The sequence below is a fragment of the Ixodes scapularis genome, unplaced genomic scaffold, assembly GCF_016920785.2.
Source record: "Ixodes scapularis isolate PalLabHiFi unplaced genomic scaffold, ASM1692078v2 PGA_scaffold2__306_contigs__length_199485367, whole genome shotgun sequence".
NCBI classification, from domain to species: domain Eukaryota; kingdom Metazoa; phylum Arthropoda; class Arachnida; order Ixodida; family Ixodidae; genus Ixodes; species Ixodes scapularis.
Genome location: NW_024609857.1, coordinates 16,009,712 through 16,036,712, shown reverse-complemented (window position 1 = coordinate 16,036,712; position 27,001 = coordinate 16,009,712). Strand labels below are relative to the sequence as shown.

The window sequence follows — 27,001 nt, the reverse complement described above, 5'->3', positions numbered from 1 at the left end:
GTAAGAAAGCCAATTACCTCCTGAATGAACATCCTGTTTGGGTCATTAATGCAGCTGACAAAGACGTTCATGACCTGGCCGGGATGAAGCTCCTGGGGAGAATAGAACTGCCTGCGGGGGTTGGCCCGCTTGCCTGCGAGTCGCAGCGTAATGAATATAATTAATGCATACGTGAACGAATCGACCGACCGTGTTGGTGGTGCGCACGTGCTGAGGTAACGGAAGGGCATGCTCACTTTCACTGTGTACGGGCAGGTGGTACGTGGCCATGCCCAGGAACACGAGGGCGTCGCAGATCGACGTTCGGCTGCCGGAGAACCCCGAGTCTCCATCCGTGTCGAGTAGGTCGACGTGGTACGTGTCGGCGCTGTGCTCGGCCACCTTCGGAGTAATGACAAAATGCTAGAGATGTATTTGAAACTTCCGAGAAATTCACAAAGAGGCTTTGCTATTCAACTCGATTCGCAGTACATTTTTACTGTTCGAAATATGAAGTTTGTAGAACATAAAAAAATCATAAATAATGCCTTCAGAATTTTTAGTTTCCTTGCTTCATTGCTTCGCACCATAGCTCTGGCGTCGAGCTTCACCTTATCGCAACAGTGTGCTAGGAGAAACTGCTTACCATGCTGGAGCTAAAGCCGCTCGATAGATTTCATGTTTTGCGTCTGTTGCAAGTATCGTATTTACTTGCATATTAAACGCACCCCCCCCCCCCCCCCCCCCCCCCAACGGGCATCAATATTTTTTTTTTTTTTCCCCCCGTAATTAACGCACCTCCAATTTTCGGATCCGCGAGTCTCGAATTGCGTTCAATTTAGCAAGCCACCAAGCCAGTTTTCTTCTGCCGCAAAGCGGTCAGGCCAAGTCAAGCCAAGCCAGGCTGCTCTCGTAATGGCCGCAAGTGCATAGTTGCGGTAGTGATCAACCGTGAAACCGAGTGTCGCGCACACTTCACGAAGCTCGGGTCGAGGAATTGCCGAGCCCCGGACATTCTTCGTCTATCGGATGCATTGATGTCAACGAACAAGCCAGCGTCCGTGGTCTGATTTCGGACAGTGAAATCATGAAAGTGGTTAGGCCTAATTTCAGATACTCCAGGTAAATGCGTTTACCGTATTTATTCGAATCTAGGCTCATAGTTTTTTTTTAAATACCAATACATCAAACTCTAGGGTCGGCTTAGATTCGAGGAGTTTGAAACGCGCGCCAATTTCCAAGTAAAATTGAAGAAAGTGGTACGCACCTAGCGCCATTTAGAAAAGAAAGTATTGTAGCCATTATTAGCCGAGCCAGTAGACACTTAAGTACACGGGCGGTGCCACCATTTTGACCTTCGTTGATAGTGGACTGTGTGCGGCGTGGCGTTTTCTTTTTATCCACAGCGCAATGGTACTACACAGGTGGTGCCATTATAGTTCCGCTTTTAAAAGAAAAAATGTTTTAGCCTCGGAGTTGTCGTCGAATGTTCAAGCCGGGCGGGACTTCATGAATGAATAAAATGTCCGTCGTTGGAGGAGGCAACGGGAGAGGATATTTGCGTGCGCCGCAACGAGGATGGTGGGCTGGGTAGCTGCAGCGTGGGACGACATCCCTGGAACTTTGATCGTGCGCTTCTTCAAAAAGTGCAGCATATCAAATGCGCTTGATGGTACTGAGGATAGTGCACTGCTTGAAGATGACAGTAATAAACAAGTCAGCGGTGAGGCCAGCAGCAAAGTTGACTCAGAATGAGCACGGCATCTTCATGTTCAATAAATATCTTCTTTTTCGTGAACGCTCTCCTCGCCTTTTCGTTCGGCCTACATTTGAGGTAAGTTTTTTTGTTTTTTTTCCTGGCTTCGGACTTTCTGGGGTCGGCTTAGAATCGGGGCCGGCCTAGATTTGAATAAATACGGTATTTAATCAGCAACAGAACGGCACAGCAAGGTGCATGCTGAGGTGCATGCTGCGCTGTAGGCTGAGTGTGTCTGGTAGCCTCTTCGTGAACGAAACTTGATCCGTGCGAGCGGGCTTTGGGGGTCGGAGTTCCTACGAGTTCTTGTCTCCATAAACGAAACTTGATCCATGCGAGCGGGCTTCGGCGGTCAGGGGTTGGACTTCGTACGAGTTCTTATATGCATACAGTCTCCGCTCATTACAAGAGACCTGGTTACAACAGACATTTGGATATAACATACCGATATGTGAAGTTCGGTTGGTTTTCCTCTACATACTACTGACTCAACTTCGTATCTGCATACAACATACTCCTCTTACAACAGACCGAAATATTGGTCGAAATCAACGTCTGTTATAACTAGGGCTCCGTGTTTTCGGAGTTCATTTTTCGTCAAATTCGGAGGGTGTTTTTCGGAGTTTATTTTCTGCCGAAGATTCAGAGTTTATAATTTTTGATTCCCAATTCTCCGAAATTTGGAGTTCAATTTCGCTGCGTTTTCTTTGAAAAATAAATAAATAAATAATAACCGAATAAAAACGTATGCCAGATAAAAAATAAAACGCGCTTGTATCAATTGAAATATCTTCAGTTGAATATGGCGTTCGTGCCATTGCCATTACTAATTTATCCACGACAAAAGTCACACAAAAGTGGCGCTTCGATAAACGTCGATAATTTAAAAACAATAAACTCCTGGAGGTAGTCGCTAGGAAGCTCGTAGTCATCCCATCCTATTCCATCAACCTAGCCCACGGCCGCGCAAGGTGGAGTGGTTAAGGAGGTAATAGAGAGTTTGAACTGCCCCTCTTCCCAATTTTATACAATCCCTATGGTCCATAGCTTTCACTGCTACTAAACATACCATTTCCTTTCTCAAAATCACAAATCGCATGGCCCAAACTAGAAACCAAAAGAGTGGCTTTTGTCGTGACCCGAATGTACAACGAAGGACCTGTTGCCCTGAATCAACCTTGAAGAGACAAGTGGCAATACCCCTTCTGACAACGGTTCGAGATTTGAAAGATAATTATGGTGGAACTTTCCCAGGACCATTGGCTCCTGTGCCAATCAAACTAAAAAAAAAAAAAAAAAGAAACCAACAGTCTTTTACTTTTTTCTTTTGCCCGGGGGGGGGGGAGTGGCATTGAAACAAATATGCGGAGTTTATCGGATAAATCCGAATTGGCCGAAATTTCACCGGCGGGCAAAAAAATTTGGGGGCTTTATGTGCCAAACCTACGACGGGCATCTGGCACGCCCCAGCGGAGGATTGGGGATTAATTTCGACCACCTGGGGATCTTTTGACGTGCAACCGAAAGCTCGGTTACAGGGCGCCTTCTCCGCAATAAGCCTCCATCATATTGTGGGCACCTCGGTAGGGATTCGAACCCGCCACATGGGGATCCGTAGGCCGGTGCTCTCGCCTCGGAGCCACCGAGGCGGCTTTACCGGCGGGTGTTTTACAGAGTTTTTCGAATTTATCCGAAAACACGGAGCCCTAGTTATAACGAGCTTAGACTGTAATCGCGGATTATACCCGAGCAAGCCCGCCGCCGGATACTAGCATTATATAGCGCCTAAGAACGGTCGTGTTGCTCTTCATGCTGTGTGAGATTCGTAGGGCGCTTTTCCTTCGGCAAAAGGCACCCTGAAAGCACTCTAAAAAGTTTTGCAATTTATAAAGCAGGGTTATTGTGGCATGCCCCCGACCAACCACAGTAACTTCTTGTGTCATATTGGCACCTAATATGACATTTGCACGAAGTGTGTAAATGCAGAAATTTTACGCTTAATAATGAACCCCCCCCCCCAAATTGTGTCAATTTTTCGGGAAAAATTCATTATGCGAGTAAACACGGTACCAACAGCCATTGTTGCGTGAACGCGTGAGATATGTTACACGTGAGATTTGCTTACAAAAGCTGCCGATATCAATGCTGTGCAGTCATATGCTTCCAAAGGCTGCACGAGCCAGAGGCCTCGTGCATTGGCGCTACTGGTAAAACAAGTACAAACACATCAAGGGGCTTTCGTTGAAGCGTATCGGCTGGCTCAATGGCATCGGATATTGTGCTCACCATTACCAGGTTGGCCTTTAGTTTTTACGGTTTTTGGGCCTCAATTTTAAAAGAACAGTGTCGAAAAGAAACCTTAAGCTCTTCAAATAAATTAGAAACAAAACGGAAAACACTATCTCGAATTGTTGCAGCAACCTTACAAAGCCATAACCAGGAGTGGGAATTGAATTCCGAGCTGCACAGTGTTCGGACTCTTAATTGTTTGTTTTATTTGTGCGCAACCAGCAACCAGAGCACACCACGTCCGTGCAAGCTCTGGGGAAAAAATACATAAATTTCTTTTTATGCCTTGAGCAGCCTGCTACACCGCGCAAGTCAAACCACTAACACAGTAGGGGAAAGTGGGACATCAGGGGAGGTTTAGGAGCCAGTTACCACTGGAAATCACAAGCCACAGCAACTGTCCGTCCCTCAGCCTACTGCAACAATCAAACCTGGCTACACTCAAAAAAAGGAGGTTCAGGATTCAGGGGCCCTAAAATCATGAACAAATGCGCACCCCAAAAGACTGGACTCCCATGTTTCTAGCTAAATATCCATAAAGAGAAAAATGGCACAAACATTGCCCACTTTATCAATTTCATACAATGTCTGTCAGACTCTCTCCCCAGTCGACACGTTGATCTTAGTAGTCTGTCCACAACCGTGGCGCATTTCCGCACCCCCTGCCGGCGCTGTGGCTGCTTCTGCTCCTCTCAGCACCGAGAATGCTTTCGCATTCACAACTCATAAGAAGTGCTAAGGTGTCCTCAGAATTTTTCTATTAATCTTTTAGAAATAAATTACTAATAATGAGGTGTTCACTACATACAACAGTAATTAAATTATGTACGTTGTTCTGAAATATTTGGCATTACAAAATCCATACTACTCTAAATATTTTTACGTTTAAACCGTAAAAAATCTTAAGGGGATTTGGGAAATTTATGTAAACCCGAAAAATTGGTTAATCTGACGCTCATAATGGCAAGATTTGACAGTGCTGGGAATGTTCGAGAGAGATGCTGAGCCGTGCCTCTCCGAGATGTGGTGGCATAGGCTGTAGGCGAGAACAGCGGCACACAGGTCCCGTGACAGCAGGCGTGGACAAGTGCGCAACCAAGAGCGCAAGAATAAATTCAAACTGTTTCGTAAACCCACAAGGTAGTTGTCTTTCTGTTCGGTCCTTGTTGAATACTTCAACCTCAACAGAATTAAGCGCACATAAAATAAATCATGACAATATTTTTGAAGTCGTAACAACGCAACCTTGCAGTGTTCACGACCTGCGGCATCAATTCCAGTGTCATGCAAGTTCGTAGATGGTCCAGTGTCGATCGTTCGTTCTCGTGTAAACTTTTGACGGGGCACACCAAAAGAACGTCCACGCTATATTTTTAATATTGTATATTTTAATTCTAGCTCACTACCATAATATCCAGAGTCATTGCCCACCCCACCTTTTGGGCCAATATCAATTTACAAAAAAAAACATTGAGTCATTGCCCACCCCTACATATACCCCAACGCGGCCTCTGCTATCTGCAAACATTCATCCTACACGAATGCCACGGTTGTGGACCTTACCGTTGGAGGACGTTCGTGACAAAGTAAAACGAAGAAGGGAAAGACACTTCTCTTCGTTTACGCATTTTCTCCGCCAGCGACTCTGAAGTCTTAGTGCATCCGTGCGAAAAGAAAACAACGGCGATAACAAAATGAAACTGTTTTGTTCACAAAATATTTTGCCCAGACAAAAAAGAAACGAAGTCGAAAAGATAACACAAGCAGCAACCCATTAAGAAATTGTGAGGCAAGCAAACAGCCCGTATCCTGGAATGTAACCGCGGAGTGTAAGGTCAAAGTCTGTCTCCGCCCATGTAAGGTCGCCTCGAACCTGCCCATTCTCCCGGCATGTCGCGACCGCGGTTGTGCAATGTTTAAGACAAAGCCAACAGGTGAAGTAAATAAAGATTTGCGGGAACGCCACACACAGACGTTTGTGGAGCATCCCATTTTGAGCTCAGTGTTCGTGGTGCCGTCCACGCCACTCAGCAACGCCACGCTGAGTATACGCATACACATGTGGACAGACTACCAAGATCTTTTTTTTTTTTTCCGTTTTTAATTCGCATTGATAGCACGCCGTGCACAAGTGCTCGCATGTATGCACTGAACAAAAAAGTTGCACAAGAGCTTGTGATTGACAAGGCGCCCGACTTGGTCCGATGTCAAAGTATTTGCCTACGCAATCCCTTCTTTCATCCGCTTGTTGCATCTAATTGGTTTTTCTATTTTCTTGTAGATATTTCTTTTTTTTTTTTTACAGCGGAGCTGTTAAGGGCTAGGTTTCCCAGGATCGTGTCCGGTATCAAACGCCTGTTGACACAAACCTACCTGGACAGCTACCACCATGTATAAGTGGCGGCGGCAAGCACACAGTCACTCTGCTTGCCGCCGTGGCTCGTAGATGGCGGCAACCTTTTCAGCTATCATAGAAGAATGGATAGTTGGGCGAGTTGGTGGGAATTCATTGTAGGAAACAGTGCGCAAAACAGACTACGACAAAGAAGAAGCACACCTAACGAGTGCAGCGCTCATCACGTGTGTTTCTTCGTCCTCGTCTCTTTTGCGCGCTGTTTCCTATGCTCTTATCAATTTCGGTCTGGACTTAGGATGGGACGGCCGCGCACCCTTTCGGGGAAAGAAGACAGGTTGCGGAAGGAGCGGCGACATACGCAGCAGCGCGAATGGGTCCACAACCGCCACAAAGCCACAGTCACCTCGACTTTCACTGCGTCGAGCGCTTCAGATTCTTTTGCCAAAGAAGAGCATATCACTCGCCCGGAAAGCCTCCGCCGAGAACAGAACTAGTGATGTAAAGGGTGCCGGCGGGCCAATGCCATGGACGACGATCGTGCCACGGAGGCCAAGTGCAAGCGGGAAGCCCGGCGACTACTGCACTCCACGCCGGCTTAACAGTTCCCGGGCGCGACGGCGTGGTTCTGGAGGGAGTTTGTGGATTACCCGTTTGGCGTCACGTGCTCCGTGTGCGATCGACTCTGGTTCGCCGAAGATGTATCCATGATTGGCGGCATATCGGACAAGGAAAAGAGGGAAACGGGCACAAGCGCTTTGCGGTAGTACACCGAGTACAGCTCCGCTGGTCTTCCTTCTTCCCAAGAGTGGAAAAACTGAACGTTTTTTTATTAACGAGGAGAACATAGCGGTGTGAGAAACGTGCTTTCACGGAACAAACATTCGCACTGTATGCCAATGGGCGGTGTACATAGTGCATATGCAAGCAACGGACTTCGCGATAGTAAAACATTCTTTCGCGAGCATTTTTTGCTTAAAATGATGAAACTAATTCGAGTTTTCATTTTTAATGTATCCCTTTAGCAGTCGTGCTAAATACGCACGAAAAATGGGCTTTTTGTTCCGCTTTCTTTCAACCTTTTGTGCTCACCCATCGACACATGGTCCACCCCACTTTTTTATGAATTTCAGGCGGCAGAGAGGTGCGCAATGACTCGGGATATTACGGTACTCTACTGTAGTTGATCTTACCGAGTACCGGTATAAACATGAAGGACGTACCATTAGAATCAGCCTCCTGTGCTCAGTCAGCCTAGCAAACATGGCTATGCTCTCTTTTTTCCAGTGAAAATCCTGAAAGAAAAAAAAAAAAGCAGCATTTATCACTTTTATTTTTTTTTCTCTTGGGAGTGAAGACACGAAGAGCAAATCTGCAAAACTCACTCCTTTCGTTGTGGCCAGGTTGTACAGTGAGCACTTGAGAGCAAGGTGGGGCAGTCTCTCAAACACGGGAACCATCACCCTGAGCCTGCAAAAGACAAGCAGAGCTTTTAGGTGTGAAAACAAACTACAAACCGAAAAAAACACACTAAACCTTCGTGCTACCTGAAACTTGAGCCTTTCTTCCAGTAAAAATTTATATTTACCAACACTACAGCGAACTGGACATCACTTCCCTATATCATTCCATTAAAATAAAAATAATTTTTTTTTTTCAATGAGCCATATTTTAATTAATTTATTGGTACTACGACGAACTGGTTTTGGATGTCAACGGCAAAATCTAAGCTATCTGCTAGAGAGCGATGGGAACACTGATCATCAGCTGTATGGCCACGACGTGACGTCACGGGGGTGCTGTGGTACGTGGTACGACGTGCGCAATCAACCGCACCACCACAACGACGTAACATCAGAGGTGTGCTGTGGTAAACTTCACCCAGTGTTGTTGGACTAAAAGCTAACCTGTTTGCCACCACCTGCTAAAGAGCAGCTGGTCGCATCTTTAAAATCAATCGGTTTTAGTGGAGTAGGCGGCTTCACTTTGACGTAATAGTATTTCTGCTGTGATTTCATTTCGTGCCACTACAGTGATACCAGCAGTGCGTAACTAGATATGACGGCGCCCATGGCAAATAAAATTTCGCGCCCCCCAAAATGGCAGCACGTAGCAGCGCTGCCATTTTTTTCCATCGGGCACATGTTGGGTGGACTCGGCTCGGCGCCCCCTCCCAGGTGGCGCCCGGGGCATTTGTACCCCCCCCCCCCCCCCTAGTTACGCCACAGGATACCAGTAATTTATTTTGCTTTCCATTTTCGACCTGAGCTGCCCTTTAAGCTAGGAAAACCAATATTTATGTGCGTTAGAAATTATAATGTACCGTGCACATTATAACACTAGATGCACCATTTCCTCTTTGATGTTTGAGTAGCAGACATTTTGTTATCGTTTCACTTTCCTTGAAATGTTTAAAAAGTATAGCTCAGGAGCAACTGCATTCCCAGGAAGAGCCAAAGCTGCCGGCACAGAAAGGCCTTCCCTTTCCTTGATTGTTACACCTTTAATCGGTTGCTCGATTTTGGAATTCTTATATGTCCATTGGTAGTTGAAAGACATGGTTGTGCTGTGTTTGTCCTACGTGCTTATCCTTTCTTTAATCTTGACCCGCACCAACACACTCTTTGTACATCAATCAAAAGGCTAGTATGCAGGAGAGTATGAACTTGGACGAGCTGGTGAATGTCGGAACAAAAATAGCGCAAAAGAGTCCTCGTCTTTTTCTGCGCCTATTTCATTTTGGCCAGCTTCCGACTATTAGAGCGGTGCAGTTGCAGCAGTTAAAGGGGACTTCAGAAGCTTTTACTTTAAAGCTCGACAGGCAGGTTATGCTTCAATGCCAGGCTCTGCCTTTTTTCTTTTATAGCAAAAATTCAGTTTCCACAGAAATGTGCAAGAAATGAAGGCAATCATAGTGTAGGTAAACTTGGATTGAGTGCGTTGGTAATAGATTAAAAAATATACTAAAGAGTCAGACAAAGAGGACGGACAGGACAAACATCTTTTGCGTCCATACTCTTTGTCTGACTCTTTCATATATTTTTGAATAGTGTAGGTCATTGGGAGGAGGAGCCCAGGGTGCCAGAAAATAAGGCCAAGCTCCGGGCCACGACTAAAGTCACAATCAAAAGGTCAGACGGAATCCATACTGTGGTTACAAAATGACACTTCAACGGCACACATTTCTTTCCATGCCATCTTCTAATTCAACAACAGTAAAGGTATTTTCCCAGGCTTCAGACCTTCCACAAAGCCACAAAACACGTACCTTACTCGTAAAAAAAAAAAAAGTTGAGCTTAGCAGGAATGTTGCATGTTTCCAAGAAGCTGTCACCAACTAGCATAGCAAGCATAAACTAACAATGCATAAAAAGGTTCAAAAATTTATCTTCTGCCTCCCAACGAGCTTTTTGTTCCAACGCAAAAGCACCAAGGCACAGCCCACAACAGTTTTAGCCCGTAGAGCCACACTCTGCCCACTTACCTGGACAGGGGAACCACCTCGGAGTTCCCATAGTCGACGTAAAAAACTTCAACCTTGAAGCTGCTTTGGCTGAAGCTGGCTCCGTCCACAACATCCAGGTCACAACGTACCACGCGCAGCACCCGGCAGCGGTACCAGTTGTTGTCGAGGAGGAACTGGGCCAGGTACATCTTGCCTATGAGAAGATGGCACAAGGTAACCCTAAATTTTATTGTGTTGGGAGGAAAACAGACATACCAACTGTTCTGACTAGGGAGCCTTCATGTGCGCTTTGCTAGGGTGATGCCAACCTTTGTAATACCGCTCGTCGACAAACCAGGAGCCATTTTGGTTTTCGGCGATAATCCGTGGGGCTTATAACCCTCCTGGAAACAAGCATCTTATCTCACAAGTTTGGAGCAGCGTTGTGGAACCCACGGAGGGAGGATTAGCATTTTCACCCTCGGATGGAAGGACCGATGGACACAAAGGCCACTTTCCGGCGCACGGGGAAACAACGAGAGGAACAAAATGGCGGTGGAAGAGGGCGTGGGAAAGGGAAACAGGCAGTTGGCATCACTCTATGCGAAGCGCACATGAAGGCACCCTAGTTCTGACCAGTGAAGTAAAAAAAAAAAGAAAAATGGCAGAGCCCTTTTATTTTACGTGAAGATGGGGAACCAGCGAAGCTGTAATCTTTACGACGTCTAGGACGGCGCCTAGAGATTCCTAGAGAACCACGTTTAGGATGACCTTAAGGACGACTTCTTGGACGACCTCACGGACAACGCCTAGAGGACGATGTCTAGGACGACCTCAAGGACGTCTAGGGAGACCTCAAGGATGACTTCTAGGACGGCCTCAGGGATGACTTCTAGGACGACCTCGAGGTCGACGTCTAGGACGACGCCAAGAGATCCAGCCTTTCCACTCTGGTGAAATCCAGAGTGGAAATGCTGGAAAGGTTGCCACCGCCTATGAGCCGTTGTTTATAGATGGCGGTACCTGTCTGGAGTTTTGTGTCTACATTTCTTTGTCCACAAACACGATACTGGGAAAACTAGCCCTTAACAGCTCCGCTGTAAAAAAGAGGTGCATAATGTCAGGATAAAAAGGCCTTTGACAATAAATAGTCAATCAGTGGATATTCTCAGCATGGGCCGTCGGGGTAGTATCATGCCAGGTTGCAATACTCTTGTTTGTGAGGTGCGGCATTTCTTTCAATTATGTTGTGCTGCGTCGCAGCTGTGGTGAGGATGCAGCATTTATAAATAAATAACCTTTCACCATGAAGTGAGCTCATAGCCCAATGACCTTACTGTAACTAGGGGTTACTTACCGTAACCTCTAGTTACGGTAAGTAGACTTACAATCGTTAAACATGGTTTTGAAGCGTCACACTACAGAACCATAGGAAAGCCCAACTAAAAATGAGGACTGAAGCCTCAATGCTTGCACATTGAGATTTCAGCCGGCCTTATTCTTTCGCTTTTTGATAAGACGCTTCCTTGCTGCTGTGCAGGCTACCAATCCCCAGGTGGCTACTACGATATGCCATAAAGTACTGATCAAGCGCCCTCTCAAAATTTGGAGATAATCCCAAGAAAGTGGGGGACGGGCGCTTGTTAGGTCACAAATTTAACCTATATTTGTACTGTGCATATTGTCTCAGATGTTAAAACATTTAGGGATGGGCGCTTAGTGTAGAATCGGCGGATGCTAGGTATTTTACTACGCACGTTGTTCAAGAGTTTAACAAGCAACAGAGACAAAGTCTTGATAAAGTCTCAAACTAGCTCATGTCTTACCCCTGTCTTCATCACAGGGGTATAGTGCTTGTTAAATTTTTTTTTACCACGCCCACAGGCCATCAACCCCATATGCCGATATGAATAATGGTTTCCACATGCTGCCAAAACTCGAACGTGGCACTCTGGGACATGTTACGCCATCTCGTGAATAGCCAAAGAACTACAGTTACGGTTTCAAGTTTGTTTTGCGCTTTCTCACAAGCTGGTGGGCTACCAAAAAATTGATGTCTGCATGATGGTGGCACTTGTCAAACATTGCATCCTGCTGGCATTGGAGACCTCTACAAAGACTGTGTCAATAGTGTGATTTAACCACATTTGCTGCTTTTTCTTCTCTTAATATACAGCAGTGAAGACTTCAGATGATGCTGGACCATTTGATTTAAGTTCTGATTGCAACATCTTATCTCCAAGGCTTGGATTATTGCCAGGTGCTCGTCGGGAAGCATTGTTTTAGCTTTCCAGGCAGTCCCAAGTTGGGGCACATATTTCATATGTGCTATAAACTGTGGCAGAGGAGAATCTAAAAGCAGTGCTATGACAAACCAGGGTCTTCGGCTAAACAAACAATTTTCAGCAGGACATGCACGACTGCAAGCAACAGCTTTCTGAATGACACTGGTGCCACGAACGCTAACCTGCCAATGGACGAAAAAAAGGCAGTATCAGCTGGAGCGCACTTTGTGTATTTTCTAGTATTTTTAACACAGAATGTTATATGGCTGTCACCGAACCATCTCCGGTTAGGTGCCAGCAACAGAAGCAAACAGGCGGACTGCGAGCCGAACGCCGACTCAGTGCCCGTCTCCTCACTGATTCGACACCAGTGGCATCCGAAACTCTTCGTAGAGTGCTACCGTGTTACTCCCGGCGGGGGGAAAAACGTCACGTGCTCAGTCGTACAGCGACGCTTTTCTCTCTGAAACGAGCGCACTCCAGGCTTCCCCAGAGAAAGGGTGCAAGACACAGTGACATAAAAGCATTGAAAGGAAAGCCTACACAACTTTAGACATGCTCCCTTTGCCGTAACAAGTTCAGATGGTTAGTTTTTGATTCTTCGGCTGCATGCAAGCCGGCGCTACGGGTTTGTTAGGTGCTGTAGAGTCTAGATTGAACGGAAAATCCATCTCATACCAGTGGGGACCGTTTGCACTTTAATGGTGGACGCCTCCTACGGGATCGGTCGCAAGTGCACATGCGCCGCGTGATCACGTGGCAAGCAGGAAAGTGGGCGGAAAGGCAGACACGCTTGCGGACAATAAATGCCTTTGCCACCTCCTCGCAGCTCGTATTTCAAACGTGGCCCACAATTCACATGACCACGATCGATCAGCTGGAAACTCTCAGTAATCTAGGCTCTCTAAGGTGCAGGCGCGTTCCAATCATTGTTTTCTGCAAGCTCAGTTTATTGCATCTTGCACTGCAGCAGGCTCTGAGAAGGTCACATTCACATTGCCTCCGCAGAACATGGCACCCACAAGTAAAACAGCAGAGGAGCGCTCGCACACTCTTCGTGCCCTAAGAGACCAGCTGCATATGGCTGGTCTTGCAGTCCTTCGTCGTGCCGCGTGCGGCGGTGCACGTACCAAACGTCGGCCGTCTAAGTCTGCCGGCCCTTCACACCTCGTCCAAACTAAGACGTCAAATTCTGTGTTACCCCTGCCTTTGCCACGCTAATACAGCAAAGAAGCAGCTTTTAGAACATAGCTCTTAGGCGCCCGTTTCCGGGTTGAGCAGCGTCGCCGTCGACGTAACCACGCACGTTGCATCGTACGACGAAATTTAGCGGGAAAATTTCTCCGCGAACGTTAGCGGAAAGATTTCCTTGCTAATTCTAGCGGAAAAAATTTCCCCGTTAAATTTAGCGGGGAATTCGGTGTCATGTGACCTCAACACTAAGTCAGTTTCCCTACTAATTTAACGGGGGAAAATGACGTCACGACTTCGTGTCACGTCACCCATGAACAAATTCAGAGGCAGAAAGAGAGGAGGAGGAAAGGAGGAGAAGGGAAGAGGGGAGGAAAGGAGGGAAAAAAAGGAGAAGGAGGGGCATACTTTCCCCTCCTACTCTTCAAGAGCTGCATTCTAGGTTTGCATTACAAAGATTAGAAAACGTCTCATTTTTAGAGCGCAGCTCTTCGGTGCCCGTTTCCAGATTGAGCGGTGTCGGCGTCGGCGTAACTGCGCATTGCATTATGGGACGTTTCCCATCATGACGTCACGTGACGTCGCATGGAATGTCATGAGAGTAAAATTCTCCTGCTAAATGTGGCGGGAAAAGTTTTTCGCTAAATTTTGCGGGAATTTTTTTTGAGCTGCGCTCTAATTCGGCATTACAGAGAATTGTAAACACCTTTTATTTTTTTTCTCTCTCTCAATTCACAGTATAATTTATTAGCAGCAAATGTTCCACCTGTTTGTTCTCATTTTTGCATAAATCTGGAAAATGTTGTTAACACAATGCTGTGCCTCGGTTTTCCTTCTAAGAGCAGCTTCCAAGCTGCATTTTGATTTATCCTAATGAGCCATGTGCTAATTAAATCTGAAAATAAAAAAAATACACTGTAAACGACTTAATTTTCATGGGCTCGAATTTTCGCGAATCGCGCCAAAAATGAAAATTTAAAATTATTTGCGGGTTCTAATTTTCGCGAATCGAGTGTAGTTTCCGTAGCGTTCACATATTGCCCTAATTGTTCGCGGGACGTATTTTTTGCGTATTGTAAGCAATTCGAAAAATTCACGAAAATTTAGTGGTTTACAGTATATATATATATATATATATATATATATATATATATATATATATATATATATATATAAAAAAGTCTTGTTAATTGTTTTTAAAAACTACCCTTTTCACCAAAGAGCTAGCAGGGGAGCCTATCCTTGCAAACAGCACTCTTCCAGCACACTTACCAGCTCTGGGTTCTTCGTCGGGGTTCAGCCTCGAGCCCAGTGACATGCAGTAGGCATTGATCTCTGCCTGCATTCTCTGAAGCTTGGCGGCAAGACTGGTCACTTGGACGTAGAAGAGACTTGGGTCCCGAACATGGGACACCATCACCCGCTTGCCACTCACTGACGACAAAGGAGGCAAACCAAAAACATTTGTAACCGGAAATCAAGTTCTTCATGGCAAACATACCTGGTACAGTTCTGCTTGACAAGCAAACGAGTTTTCAACCAGAACTACCCGCTTTTAAATAAGTAGCCCTGGCAGTGTACAACTGCCATAAATAGGTGGCTACATGCGTCGTGTTCCAAGAACCACGGTGTCCGTCTCCCATAATTTACACAATATACTGGAGAAGCAAGAATACAGACAAGTCCACATAACTTTTCTTTGTTATCCCAGTTCCCGGTAAGTTATGGGAGTTGTACGACAGCTGTTTCTACACTTCCTTCGATGACAGCCACAAGCACAAATACTTCTTTTTGTGCACCACGCTAAAGAAATTGTGCTGTTGTGGGCACGTATCAAATAAATAAATACACAAATAAATTAGACATGTTGAGAGGAAGATACAAAAGCAAGTTTCCTAATAGTCTAGGACATTTCCTTTCCTTTTACAGCAAGAGCTGTTAGTGCACCTACCCGGCAAAACAATGTGCACGTATGGATGCAAAACCTCACTCTACAGCAGAGGCACTGCTTTTCCTCTCCCCGTCATTCATCACACACGACAAGGGTCTCTCTTGTTCCCCCTTCCCCCCGTGGCCACCACTGTTCTTGCTCCGGTGACGCTCTCACCTCCACCCCCCCTCCCACAGCCGCCGTTGTGAAATACTTACGTGGTCGCACTGTGCGGACATGCTCCCCCGCCTCCCCTCTGTCGCCGCTCAGGTTCCGTCCCCTCGAACTCTCCGCACCTCTACAGAACAATTCACGTACATACTTTCGCTTCTTCCACCGCAAGCGTGGCCACAGGCACCCTTGTCCTGAAAGAGTGTTTAGGCCCCCCCCCCCAAAAAAAAACAACATGTCTGTGTTCTTGACGAACACATGCAACCTCTCGCACAATCGTTCCACCGAAGCACGCATCTCTTCACACTGTGGGGATTGTGATCCCTCAACATTCTGTCGCGTCAGCGTTTTGGCGCGCCGTGGCGGCCGAGCTGGCGTAGCGAGAGGTGGCGCTACTTACCACTGTGAGTGGCTTCCTCCTCTCCCCCTTGGGGCGATTTCCGTAACGAACCCCCGCACAAAGGAGATCGACGTGTCGCTCCTTGATTGGCCACTTCGCCCCCGCCGTTATCTTAAAACCAGCGGACAGCAGTCTCGCTCCTCTTCTTGCTGGGATTCGGCGGCGGCGACAACGAGGAACCTTCCGGCGCACCGGTGAGCGTTTACCCCGTACTTTGTACCTTTGTGAACGACCGTTCGGCCGTGGGCGATCTCCACACCGACGGCGTTCACCAGCTTATAGCCGCTGTGTTGTTGTTATTTTGTTTCATTGTAAATAAACAGTTTATCACCGTTACCAACGTGACTGGTGTCTGTTTGCGCTCAACGAGCAGCATGCCACGCGAGTACGAACCCGCTTCGCGGTAGAGCGTCTCGCCGCGAACGTGGTACTCCCAAAGGCAGTGGCCCCAAGGAGAACCACAACACACGTCTCTTTCATCAATTCCACTGAAACCACAGAACCCATCCAAAAACGCTGTACAGCACACTGGCTGGAGGCAAATCTCCTTCAACATGCCTTTCCACAATGCAGCAGCTACCACCGTCGATTGCAGCAAAATTTTTGTGTATGATAATGTTTCGAGCCAGTTCACTAAACTCTGTCGAAGTGAAAGCGAAAGGGGCAGTGAGAAAGATACGCTATTGACTACCTCCTGCAGTCAAAACTAATATTATTGGTGCGACAGAAAATAAGAAAAAGCGTGAACCCAGCCAGCTCCCACATTGCGGTTCAAAAACACACTGAACACAAGCTGCTTCGACTGTCATTTGCGTGACACGTACCACTACACAGCTTGCCCAGTTCCAAGCTACACTGCAGAAACGACGGCACTTGTATTCTAAGTACGGTAAGTAGTGCAATGCTCGAGAGGACTCACGGGTGTCGTCCGAGCCGGAGGCAGGCAGCATGCTGTCACCAGATATGCTTGAGGCCGAAGTCGAGATCTCCTCCAGCTTGCCCACAGACGAGGACGACTCGGTATCTGCTTGCATCACAACGTCGAGACGCAAAGAGATAATTAACCACTACACCCTAACGGTGAGCTTCGCTCATGGTAGACCGAGTGAATGAAAAAGAAAAAAAAAAGAAAAAAACTTACTATTAAACTCGCGGTCAGCTTTCTGTGGCAATGCAGTCAATGCTAGGGGAGGGGGTGCACCAATTGCTGTACACACGCTTTCCTCCTCTCTTCGGATTGCCACAGAAAGCTGACCGCGAGTATAGTGCTCTTCCATTACGAGCCCCTTATCTATGCGACAGCTGCATCTCGATAACCCTTCCAGTGTCACGGCCGTATATTGTCAGGTGCAGGTTTCAGTTTTGATTTGCTCCCTACCACTCCCAACCAGGCTGTCGATTTTATTTTTACGTGTAGAGCAATGTTAAGTCTCTTAATAACACTTGTTCACGGCACAGTGAAAATTTCGTTTTGTCTCAGTTTGCTCCTTCATTGTTCCAGAAAGGCAAATCTGTGTCGTTCTACCTCCCGCTTTATGGCAAACACCAAGATATCAAAATTAGTATAATAAACTAAACTACAGTTGAACCTCAATTTAACGAAACCCGATTTTACGAGTTTCCCGATTTAACGAACAAATTCGGGTTCCCCGCGCAGCCTATCCCGAAGAATGTCTTTCTCGACTTTACGAAGTTCCCGATTTAACAAAATAATTAGGGGGTCCTGGTGACTTCGCTAAATTGAGGTTCAACTGTAGTAACAAACTAAGAAAGAAAGTTTCAGTTCCAAAGAAAAAATAAAGTAGTATTTTTCGCCCACAGTGTGCGAAGAAATGAAAGCGATAGCTGTAGCAATGTCGCGCAATGCAAGTGAAATACATAGTGCCGTCTTGTACCGAAGGACGGAGGTGCGAAGTAGCTAATTTTCATAGCCGTCATGGTTGGCGTCGTGGATGCCACTGATGACTGCCACCAGTGATCCGTGAAGTGGGTAAGCGCGGTGTAAGTTTTTAAAACCATGCAACATTGCGGGTAGCAACTGGGTACTGCCAAAGTGGGATTTCGCATAACTCGAGGAGTCTTTGAAAACTCCTTTGAAGCAGACGACATGGACAATCTACCTGCGATGCACAATTATTGGCGAGACGCCTGGGCTGGCCTCTTTGCTTTCCTCATGAAACACGGCCGAAGGGACGTCCCAGCTTCCCTCTCCTTGCGGCAAGAGAGGATTCTTGCTCGCGGCGACGACAAGAGACGAAGTCAAAATCTCTGCAAACTGTCGCCCATAAAGCTATCTCTTAAAAAAAAAAAGTTGGCTGGGAGGCCAGGGCGCCACTTTGCATTGCACCGCATCGCGAAAAGTATAATTTGAAAAAAAATTCTAGGTTGTGGGCACCTCAATTGTGCCACCGTTCAGTGGCCACCAGGGTGTGCCCTGGTGTGCACAATACAACGCACCACATGCACAAACTACGTGGAACAAAGGGGCATTGCCCGAACAATAAAAGACTGCCAGCTGAGGTGGGGCATAGGGGCTTCTGGGCTGAGAGCAGCCATGGACGGTCGCACGCCAACTTCTTCAATGTTGAACTAACCATCCCATCCCTCACTTCGTGTTGTTCCTCTGGGTTCGGCATGCAGCGAGGCAACTTTCCCACAAGATTGGAGGCATGCAATTAACTGTGAGCCCATAAATCTGTGTGTCTTCAATAAATAAATACACTTCATAAAGCATGCTACAGCTTTTTGCAGGGGACTAAACTTGTGTTCGACAGCTACATAGGCCGTCTGTCTCACTGTTCAAGTACTTGAGATAACTCAAGGGGGATAGGTGGCAGAGTGGCTTAGCGCCACCAGCTTGGAGCACAAGGAGCAAAAGCTCGCACTGCAGAACCCAGGGATCCTGGGTTCAATCCCCACGCCTGCCCGTTTCGATCTGGATGAGCGTCGCACCGGTGTGCGTTCCGTGTATCACTACTGAATGGTGCACGTTAAAGACCCCAGGCTAGCGGATGCACTGCACTGGCTAAATTGCTCATCTACAGCCGAGAGACAAGTCGTTCGTTGAGGCAGTCTAACTTCAGGCTGTATGAACATACCGTATTTACTCGCACAATGAACGCACTCGCGTAATGAACGCACCCCCCAAGTCGGCTCTCAAAATTTCGACTTTTTTTTTCACTCGCGTAATAAACGCACCCCCAACTCGGACGTCAAAATTTTGCCCGCCTCCCCCCACGCGCCCGAAATGAACGCACTTTTCTATCCTGCTGCAGCGAGGTCGAGAATGCGTGGGCAGCAAGGGGGAAAAAACGCCTTGTAAAAGGCGTTAAAAAAATTCACAAAGATGCAACGAAAGCAAGAAAAAAAAACATTGAGAGTAGCTTCTTTTTTTGCACTGCGCAGTCTGGACTTAGGGTTCGCGCGCCGCCGCGCGCAAAGAGTTAAGAAAGAGAAGCGCTCTAAGCGAACGAAACGGCTTGCGAAAGTCAGCAAAAAGAAAAAAAAAAACTACATAAAAAAAAAAGAAACTTTTTTTTTTTTTTTTTACAGCGCAGTTTGGTATTGAGGGTCGCGCGTAGCGCGCAAGGAGGCAAGAAAGAAGAGCGGAGAAGACCTCTAAGCAAACGAAACAGCTTGCCAAAGGCAACAAAAAAACAAAACAAAAGGAAAACAAGGAAATGAGAAACAAACAAAAGAAAAAGCTTTTTTTCTTTCTTCTTTTCTTTTTTTTTTTTTTTTTTTTGCACAGCGCAGTTTGGTTACGGGGGATCGTGCGTCGCGCGCAAGGAGATAAAGATAATCGGAGAGCCCTCGCCTAAGCAACGCCTAAGCAAACAAAACAGCTTGCGAAAGAGGGCAAAAAAAAAAAAAAAACCAAGGAACTAAAACAAAAAAAAACAAAAAGGATTTTTTTTTTTTTTTTTTGCCCAGCTTAGTTTGGTTACGGGGTCGGGCGCCGAGAGATAAGAAGTTAATTCGATTTTTCAGGACAAAAAGTCCGTTCATTATGCGAGTAAATACGGACGCAAAAATTTTACTTCGCGTAATGAACGCCCCCCTCAACTTTGCATCAATTTTTCGGAAAAAAAAGTGCGTTCATTCTGCGAGTAAATACGGTACACACAAACACAAGTGTGGTAACTTAATGTCTTCCTATTACCGTGAGCTTCAGTGGCATAATATGAATAAAACTAGCACGACTTAAATAAAACTTTCAGCTAAACTCTTTGTTTTTTCTAAGATCTATAATAATTGTGTTGTGCTTATGTATACACCAACTCATGTTTACAAACAAACCGGAGCGCCCCCAGCGGACGCCACCGGCGCCGCGCATGCGCGATGGGGTTGTGGGCAAGAAGCCCGCCGTCGCCCATAAACAAACCATTGAAATGCGATGTTGTCGGCGTCGGTGTGAGTCCTCCTGCTTTTTTTCGCGTTCGAATTGTTGATTCTACGTCTTCCTGGCGATGTCTGACTACTTGAGCGGCGTCAGCGAAATTACCGAGGCTCGTTACACCGCGAAACTTCGCGTGAATAATGTGACATGTGGCGATACATTCCGCGTGGACGCCGCAGTATGTACGCTAAAACCTGATTCGCATGATGAGGTTTCGCTCGGAATTTTCAGTCGCGACGCCGCTCGGGCTGCAAAAGCGTGAACCGTAGCTGAGATGGTCGACGACGATATTGAAAATCGCGAGCAGAATCGGACCAACTGAATTAGGCATAACAAGTCGGTATTGGCCACTGGTAATAATGACCAACATCTCCTTGTATCTACTGTTTACATCGAGCCTGCTTACCAACCTTCAAATATAAGTCTTTTGAGGCCTGCACTCACTTGTTATCGCAAGTACCGGGCCAACATTTGGTCTACGGACCGGCGTCGTCTAAGAGAGCAGACGATAAGCAGAAACGTTTGAAAGAGCAGACGACAATTCGAACAATCAGGCGGCCGTTTGAACTTGGAAGACGCACTGAACGTAGTTCACAGGTGGTCCGCACAACTTGACAGTTTTCTGGCGTTCATGTTGGAACAAAACAATTAAATCTGATGACCACAAGTATCCGTGAATTCTACCCAAAGTGCTTCCCGCCCAAGCAATCGTTGTCCGACGGCGTCTGCTTTTCCCTTTTCACGGCACATATCCAAATTTTCGGACGAACCGAGCACGTGAAAACTGACCTTCAAACGTTTCTCGTCTCTTTTGGTACGGCCCCAGTCCCAGCGTTTTGACGAGAAGGCAGGTTTTTGTCTGGTTCCCTTCAAAACAACGCAGGAATACACGTCTGGCATGCGGACTTCTGTCCACAGCCCCAGACCGGAAGTGCGACCGACGCGCCACCACCGCACTGTGACGTCACAGAGATGAGTTGGTGTATAGAAAGTCATAAGTTAGACAGCCTCAATGGGCATCTGGTGTCTCCGCTGTAGATGAGAAATTTAGCCAGTGCAATACCAGTACCAGCCTAAAGTCTTTAAAAGGGTAGTGCAGTTTGCAGATTGACCACTGCAAATACAAACTGCAAGAATTTGCAGGTTTTATTTTTCATGTAGGCACAAGTGAGGTAAAAATGTGCCACCTTCCTCCGAAAAACTGCCAAGGAAAAGAACACAATTATTTTCTGATCTGCAGCTGCGTGTGGTGGTTACGAGGACTACGCTGGGGTACGCACAGAAACAAACAAAACCCGTCCCCCTCTGCTGCTACACTAGAGCACTGCACGGTCTTGAATTTGTATGCCCGGCCCGACCCGGCCCGGCAGAGGCATGGCCCGGGTCCGGCCCGAGCCCGACAAAATATTTAAGTTCTAGGCCCAGCCCGACCCGGCCCGGAAGAGGCACAGCCCGGGTCCCGCCCGGGCTTGGCAGAATTTTTAGACAGAAGCTTGAGCCAGGCCCGAGCCCGACAAAATATGTTTAAATATCAGCCTGAGCCCGGCCCGAGCCTGACAGATTATTTACATGAGCCCGAAAAAGTTTGTAGGCTTTAACCTAAAAACTGCCTAAGCATAACGCGAGCATACATATTTGATTTAAATTCCTTTTAAACTTGGACCAAGATTTTTTGACAAGATAAATATCCCGAATTAGACTGTGTATTTTCGAGAATATGGGCGAAATATGCAGTTTATAAGTGATTTAAAGAAAACAAAAGTATCATATTTTTTATTTATGCATCTTTTGAAGATATATTTACTTTTTGTTGTTCAATTCGTTTCAGAGAACTTTCCTCTCTACATGTTTTTGTGAAGAAACAATCACAATCACGCTAGTGCATATTCAAAAGGCTGTATAAGCATAAAAATATCTATAGTTAGCATATCTTTGGTAACATAGTAAGGCTCCCTTCACAAAAAGCAAAGTCAAGCTCACGTTTTCTTTTTGTGTTTTGTTTTAGTTTGAGACGCAGAGGAAAAAGACACTCATGTTGTGCCTCGCGACTGGAGTGCCCTCGTTTCCTTGTTCGCACTTTCCCACTACGCTCGCTGAATCCACACGTTTCCTTTTATCCACGTGAAGGCTTTCCAAGTGCAGGAAGTCTTTTTTCTTTTTTTTTTAACAGCACCTTAGTGATTTTTGCATTTCGCTTGTTTCTTTTCATCGAACCTAGAAGGTCAATGAGCACCTTTTTCGCTATCAACAATTTATAACGTGTCGCACACGACTGCCCAGCCACGGCCCGGAAAAAACTTTGTTCAAGCCCGAGCCCGACCCGGGCCTTAGGAAATGCGTCCTACCCGGCACGAGCCCAGCTCGCGGGCCGGGCCAGGCTTTCGGGCTGGCCCTGGCCTGTGCAGTGCTCTATGCTACACCCGCTGGCATCCCCGTGGCAAACAATCTTTTGTGGCGATCGCTCGCCGTGACCTTTGGCAATGCTAATTCTGTGGAGGGAGCGGCTCAAGAAACCAGGTGGTCCCCCAGAGACCTCGCTCGAAAATGGCGCGAGGGTTGAGGAACACTTACCTTCAATTTCTTTAATTAAAAAAAAAAATAAATTAAAAAAACTAGCGCACACAGAAGAACATTGTTTTTCGTTCTTCGTTCTATAGCTGATGCAGAATAATTCCCCCAGTTAATTGGCCAAGCTCCAAAAATTGTTGCACTGCCCTATGAACATGCTCGTCCAGATCGAACCGGGCAGGGGTGGGGCTTGAACCCAGGGTCCCTGGGTTCTGCAGCATGAGATATCACCTATACTGCAGAAAGGGAAAAGTTTGCAGTTTTGCAAGCTCACCAGTTTCGTCCAGCTCGTCTTGAATGTAGTCTTCAGGCAGGTCCTTCGAGGATACGAACGACAGTCTGCAAAACGGCAAACAAATGCGTGGCTAATCAATAATGGGGCACTAGGATGCTTTCCTTTAGGTATTCCAGTTTGATATATAACCTGACCACTCATCACTATGGCAAACGTTTAAAAAAAGAGCGTTGAAATAAGGTAGCCATTCAGATTACAGTCTTTGCTTTCAACTGCGTGTACAGTTTAAAATTTGTCACCAGAATGTACCTAATTAGGCATCAGGACTTCAGACAGCCTAAAAAAAAAAAACACCATGAGCAGGGGCAAACAAAGATACGGCTACAAAAACAGGCTGGAAACATACTTCAAACTTTCTCAGCCAGAAAAATGTTTCGATAGTTCAGCGAGAAATAATTGTGCCTCAAAATTCATATTTTGCCCATTCTATGCAATTAGAATATTCAGTGAAAGAAAGGGTGCACCTAAAAATTAGTTCTCGTGACCTCAGAATGAATTAAAATATTAAGTTAGTCAGCATATGCTATAACACTTGTAGGCTCCAGCACAAGCTGCAATAAAATAGGAAGTATGTTTCCATAAATTTATGCAAACAACATGCAAGGCACCAAGTTTTCAGTACATAACGATTGTCTAAGACCAACATTAGGGCTGGAATCCTTCCTCATCAGATGTTTACAGCTGGTTCTGAACAAGAGACAGCCCTCAAGCAATGGCTCTAGGTACCCTCCCCTGGAAAACCCCGGGATGGGAAAGGACACCTACTTTTCCGGCATTGTGAACCGCATCTCGCCGTAGCTCCTCAGCACCTCAGAAATGGAGGGATCGTACATGACCCTGAAAAAGAACAGTTTCAAGCCACACAGCAATTTGTAATATGAGACACAATCAATCTGCTTCACTCATGTAGCCCAAAAGTGATGCTTATGTGACTATAGGCATACAGTCGAACCCAAATATATCGAATTCAAAGGGGATAGTAAAATAGTTTGATATATCAATAATTTGATATGCCTAAATATGTTAAATTAAGCTTGAGTTGAAAATTACTGGCCTCTCCGATAATACCGAAGGTCGCGACAAACTGGAGCTTACCAAATAGAGCATCCAAGAGCCGCAAAATAAGGTAGAGCGTAGTTGGCAGAGACTGCAAACACCGCGGCGCTTACATGCGCGCCTGGCCGAGGCCTCCACACAGCGTAAGCAACAAAACACGGAAATAATTTAAAACAAAAATGAAAAACGAAAAAGCGAGATGCATAAACAATCATATAAAAAGGTCAAGGGGGGACACTACCTTGAATTGCACTTTTTTTCCAAAAAATTCCTATTCAGAACGGCAGAGTTTTTGGCATGTATGGATAACAAGGAACACTCTCACAAGGTCTTGTCAATGTGCACTGACAAACATTGTCAAAAATAATTATTCTTTATATGTTGGTGAGGTGTGCTGCACTGCGTAGCACTCGTCATCCACAAGTGAAAATAGCTGAAAGCAATGTCAGTATATCGGAAGAAGTTTGAGGAAGACATCACCTAAACTGCTGGAGAAAATTTCTAACATTTAAGACGCAAAAAAAAATTTTTAGAACTTCATCTTGAAATTTTAAATGTATTTATCTCAGCTTAACTTTTTGGCAGCAAATCCCGCCTTAATAAAACTATTGTTTCAGTGCGAAACTACCGAGACTTAATATTTGCGGATTATATGCCGAAATTTTATCGACCCGGTTACTATGAACTTAGATTTTGCATTTTAATGTTCCTTTATTATGAAAAAGTGTAATTTGCAAAACTGGGCAAATGTAAAAAAAAGTACATCATTTTTTTTTTATTTTAAAATTTCATATTTTTTTAAAGATTTTTATAGTAATTGGCAACAAGTATTTCAGTATGCATTCCACCAGAAAAATGTGTGGTGATCAATGCCATTTCTCAACAATAGATTCATTGAGCATTGACCAGTAACCAAAAAAAAACAAAAGAAGAAAGCTTATTAAACTCAAGCAGGAAAAAAAACAAAACAGGCAAGGCAATACGTAACAGCAAACGAAAAAGGTAAATGAAGATAAGCCATTCAACGTGCGATTGCACAACCGTTGTTGTCAACACTTATTTTTTTTTTTTTTACTCATTTTATTTTGGTGTTAGGGAGTTGCTCAGCATCAGCAGTGTTCGGGGAAAGGGTGCAGGCTACTGTTCCAACAGCAAGCACTCCCTGCTCTCCCTAAGCGCATGCGTGTGTGCCCTTCCCCTTGCTTTTGCCATCCTTCTTTTTTTCTTTTTTTTCTTCTTTTTACGGTTTATTTGTGTTGTTTTTTTTTACAACTGCTCTTTTGGCTGCATATCTACCGCGTGTATGCTGGCTTGGCGGTCTGCCAGCCACCCAACGCAAGTGATGTGCTCGCCACCGGCGCAATCGGATCACGGGAAAAGCGAGGGGCGGCGGAGCTTCGTTCGCTATAACAAGTGTCCCCAGTACAAAAAGACAACGCTCTATATTATTACATGTGACTTTGAAGGGGATGTTTGGACCGTTTGATATGAACAATAATTCGAAATACCCAAATGTGATAAACCAGGCTCGACTGTGGTTACGTGAGGTTAAGTAGGTGTGCCTCTTGGCAATAAACAGCATCAAAAAGAACCTACTATGAAGCCCTTAGCAACAGTGGCACCAATTTTTTCGCAAAGTGTGTGTGGGTGATTTTGTGGTTCCTAAGATATCAGAGTTTTGGCAAACTTCAAGCTTCCCAGTTGTGCCTAAAACTACTGCATGCTCTTATAATTTTGTGAACCTTGCACGCTGCGAATTTCGTGAAAAATGGGATGCGTGAATAACCGTACTGTATTACAATATTTTTTAATGGTGGAAGTGTGTCTTAGTTACTTGACTCGGCACAGAGATTTCTTAACACAAGAAGTATGCAAAGTTTGTGGCAAAACACTGTTCATCACTTTGCACTTTGCAACTCAGCGAAATGCCTAAAAGAATGGACTCTCATTAATTTAAACTTTCTTAATCCAAACTTGCGGATAATTCAAGCTAACATGCAGGTACCATCCTATGTGTCTCTATGGGAGGAAACCCCTGGTAATTCAAACTTTGCTTTATTCAAACAAATTTTCGGTCCTCCTCGAGTTTGAATTAACGAGACTTGACTGTATCAGTATGTTAGCAGCTTACACGATGCCACAGAAATGCAGCCCAGCCATGGTCTGAACATCGATTACGGCAAAGCACATCAGCAAATGCCATTGAACCGTCCTTCATCACTCACTCAAACGTCGGCCTGTGTTCCTGAAAGTCGTTCACAAGGAAGCAAGGCAGGTTTCGGAAGGATTTGAGCTTGTCAAGCAGATAGGCAGCATTGCTTGGGTCGGAAGAGGAAACCGCATCTGCAACATCTTCAAAAAAAAAAAAAAAAAAAAGCCACGGTTAGCAAGCATATAAGCAACATAGATATAAGCAATTCAAACTGTGGCATATCCACCTTTAAACAAATGCAAACAAACAGCAGACAGAGTTTTGAATTACAGCGACTTGCGGTCCCTGAAACACGGTCATAGCAAACCTCCACTCTCTTGAACCAATAGATAAAAAATTTAAAGGTCCTGTGTTAATCCACAGCACAGGCGCAGTGACATGTTACAGAGAGGTCATTGGGCATCAGCGTCGCGTTCATGCATCGTGGGGTGCGTGAACAAGAGCGTTTGGAACAAAATAGACATCTAACCATTTTGTCCCGAGCGCTTTCTTTTTTTTTTTTTTTGTTCTGGAGCACTTGAAAGCTTATCTCCCATCACGAGCTCATGGCACTGACAGTACTACAACGGCATTTTGTTATCGGCTATGTATGGTGGGCCGTTCATGCTATGGTGTAGCTCTGTGGTGACGCCTTCCCTACGCACGCAGTGGACCCAGGTTCGATCCCCGCAG

At 45.7% G+C, this 27,001-nt stretch overlaps 1 protein-coding gene across 2 annotated transcripts in view; it reads right to left on the bottom strand.

Annotated features, from left to right (window-relative positions):
- Positions 1-27,001, bottom strand: part of LOC8034031 (RING finger protein 17) — a 95,041-nt gene that overhangs the window by 43,798 nt on the left and 24,242 nt on the right. For both annotated transcript variants that reach the window (XM_040211041.2, XM_040211040.3), the window contains 10 exons: positions 26,343-26,469; positions 23,827-23,898; positions 23,041-23,105; positions 16,719-16,823; positions 14,571-14,732; positions 9,862-10,036; positions 7,763-7,847; positions 7,601-7,672; positions 237-381; positions 18-133 (listed from right to left, as the gene is read on the bottom strand). In XM_040211041.2, the coding sequence (XP_040066975.1) occupies positions 18-133; positions 237-381; positions 7,601-7,672; positions 7,763-7,847; positions 9,862-10,036; positions 14,571-14,732; positions 16,719-16,823; positions 23,041-23,105; positions 23,827-23,898; positions 26,343-26,469 (1,124 nt within the window). The remainder of the gene's footprint in view (positions 1-17; positions 134-236; positions 382-7,600; positions 7,673-7,762; positions 7,848-9,861; positions 10,037-14,570; positions 14,733-16,718; positions 16,824-23,040; positions 23,106-23,826; positions 23,899-26,342; positions 26,470-27,001) is intronic.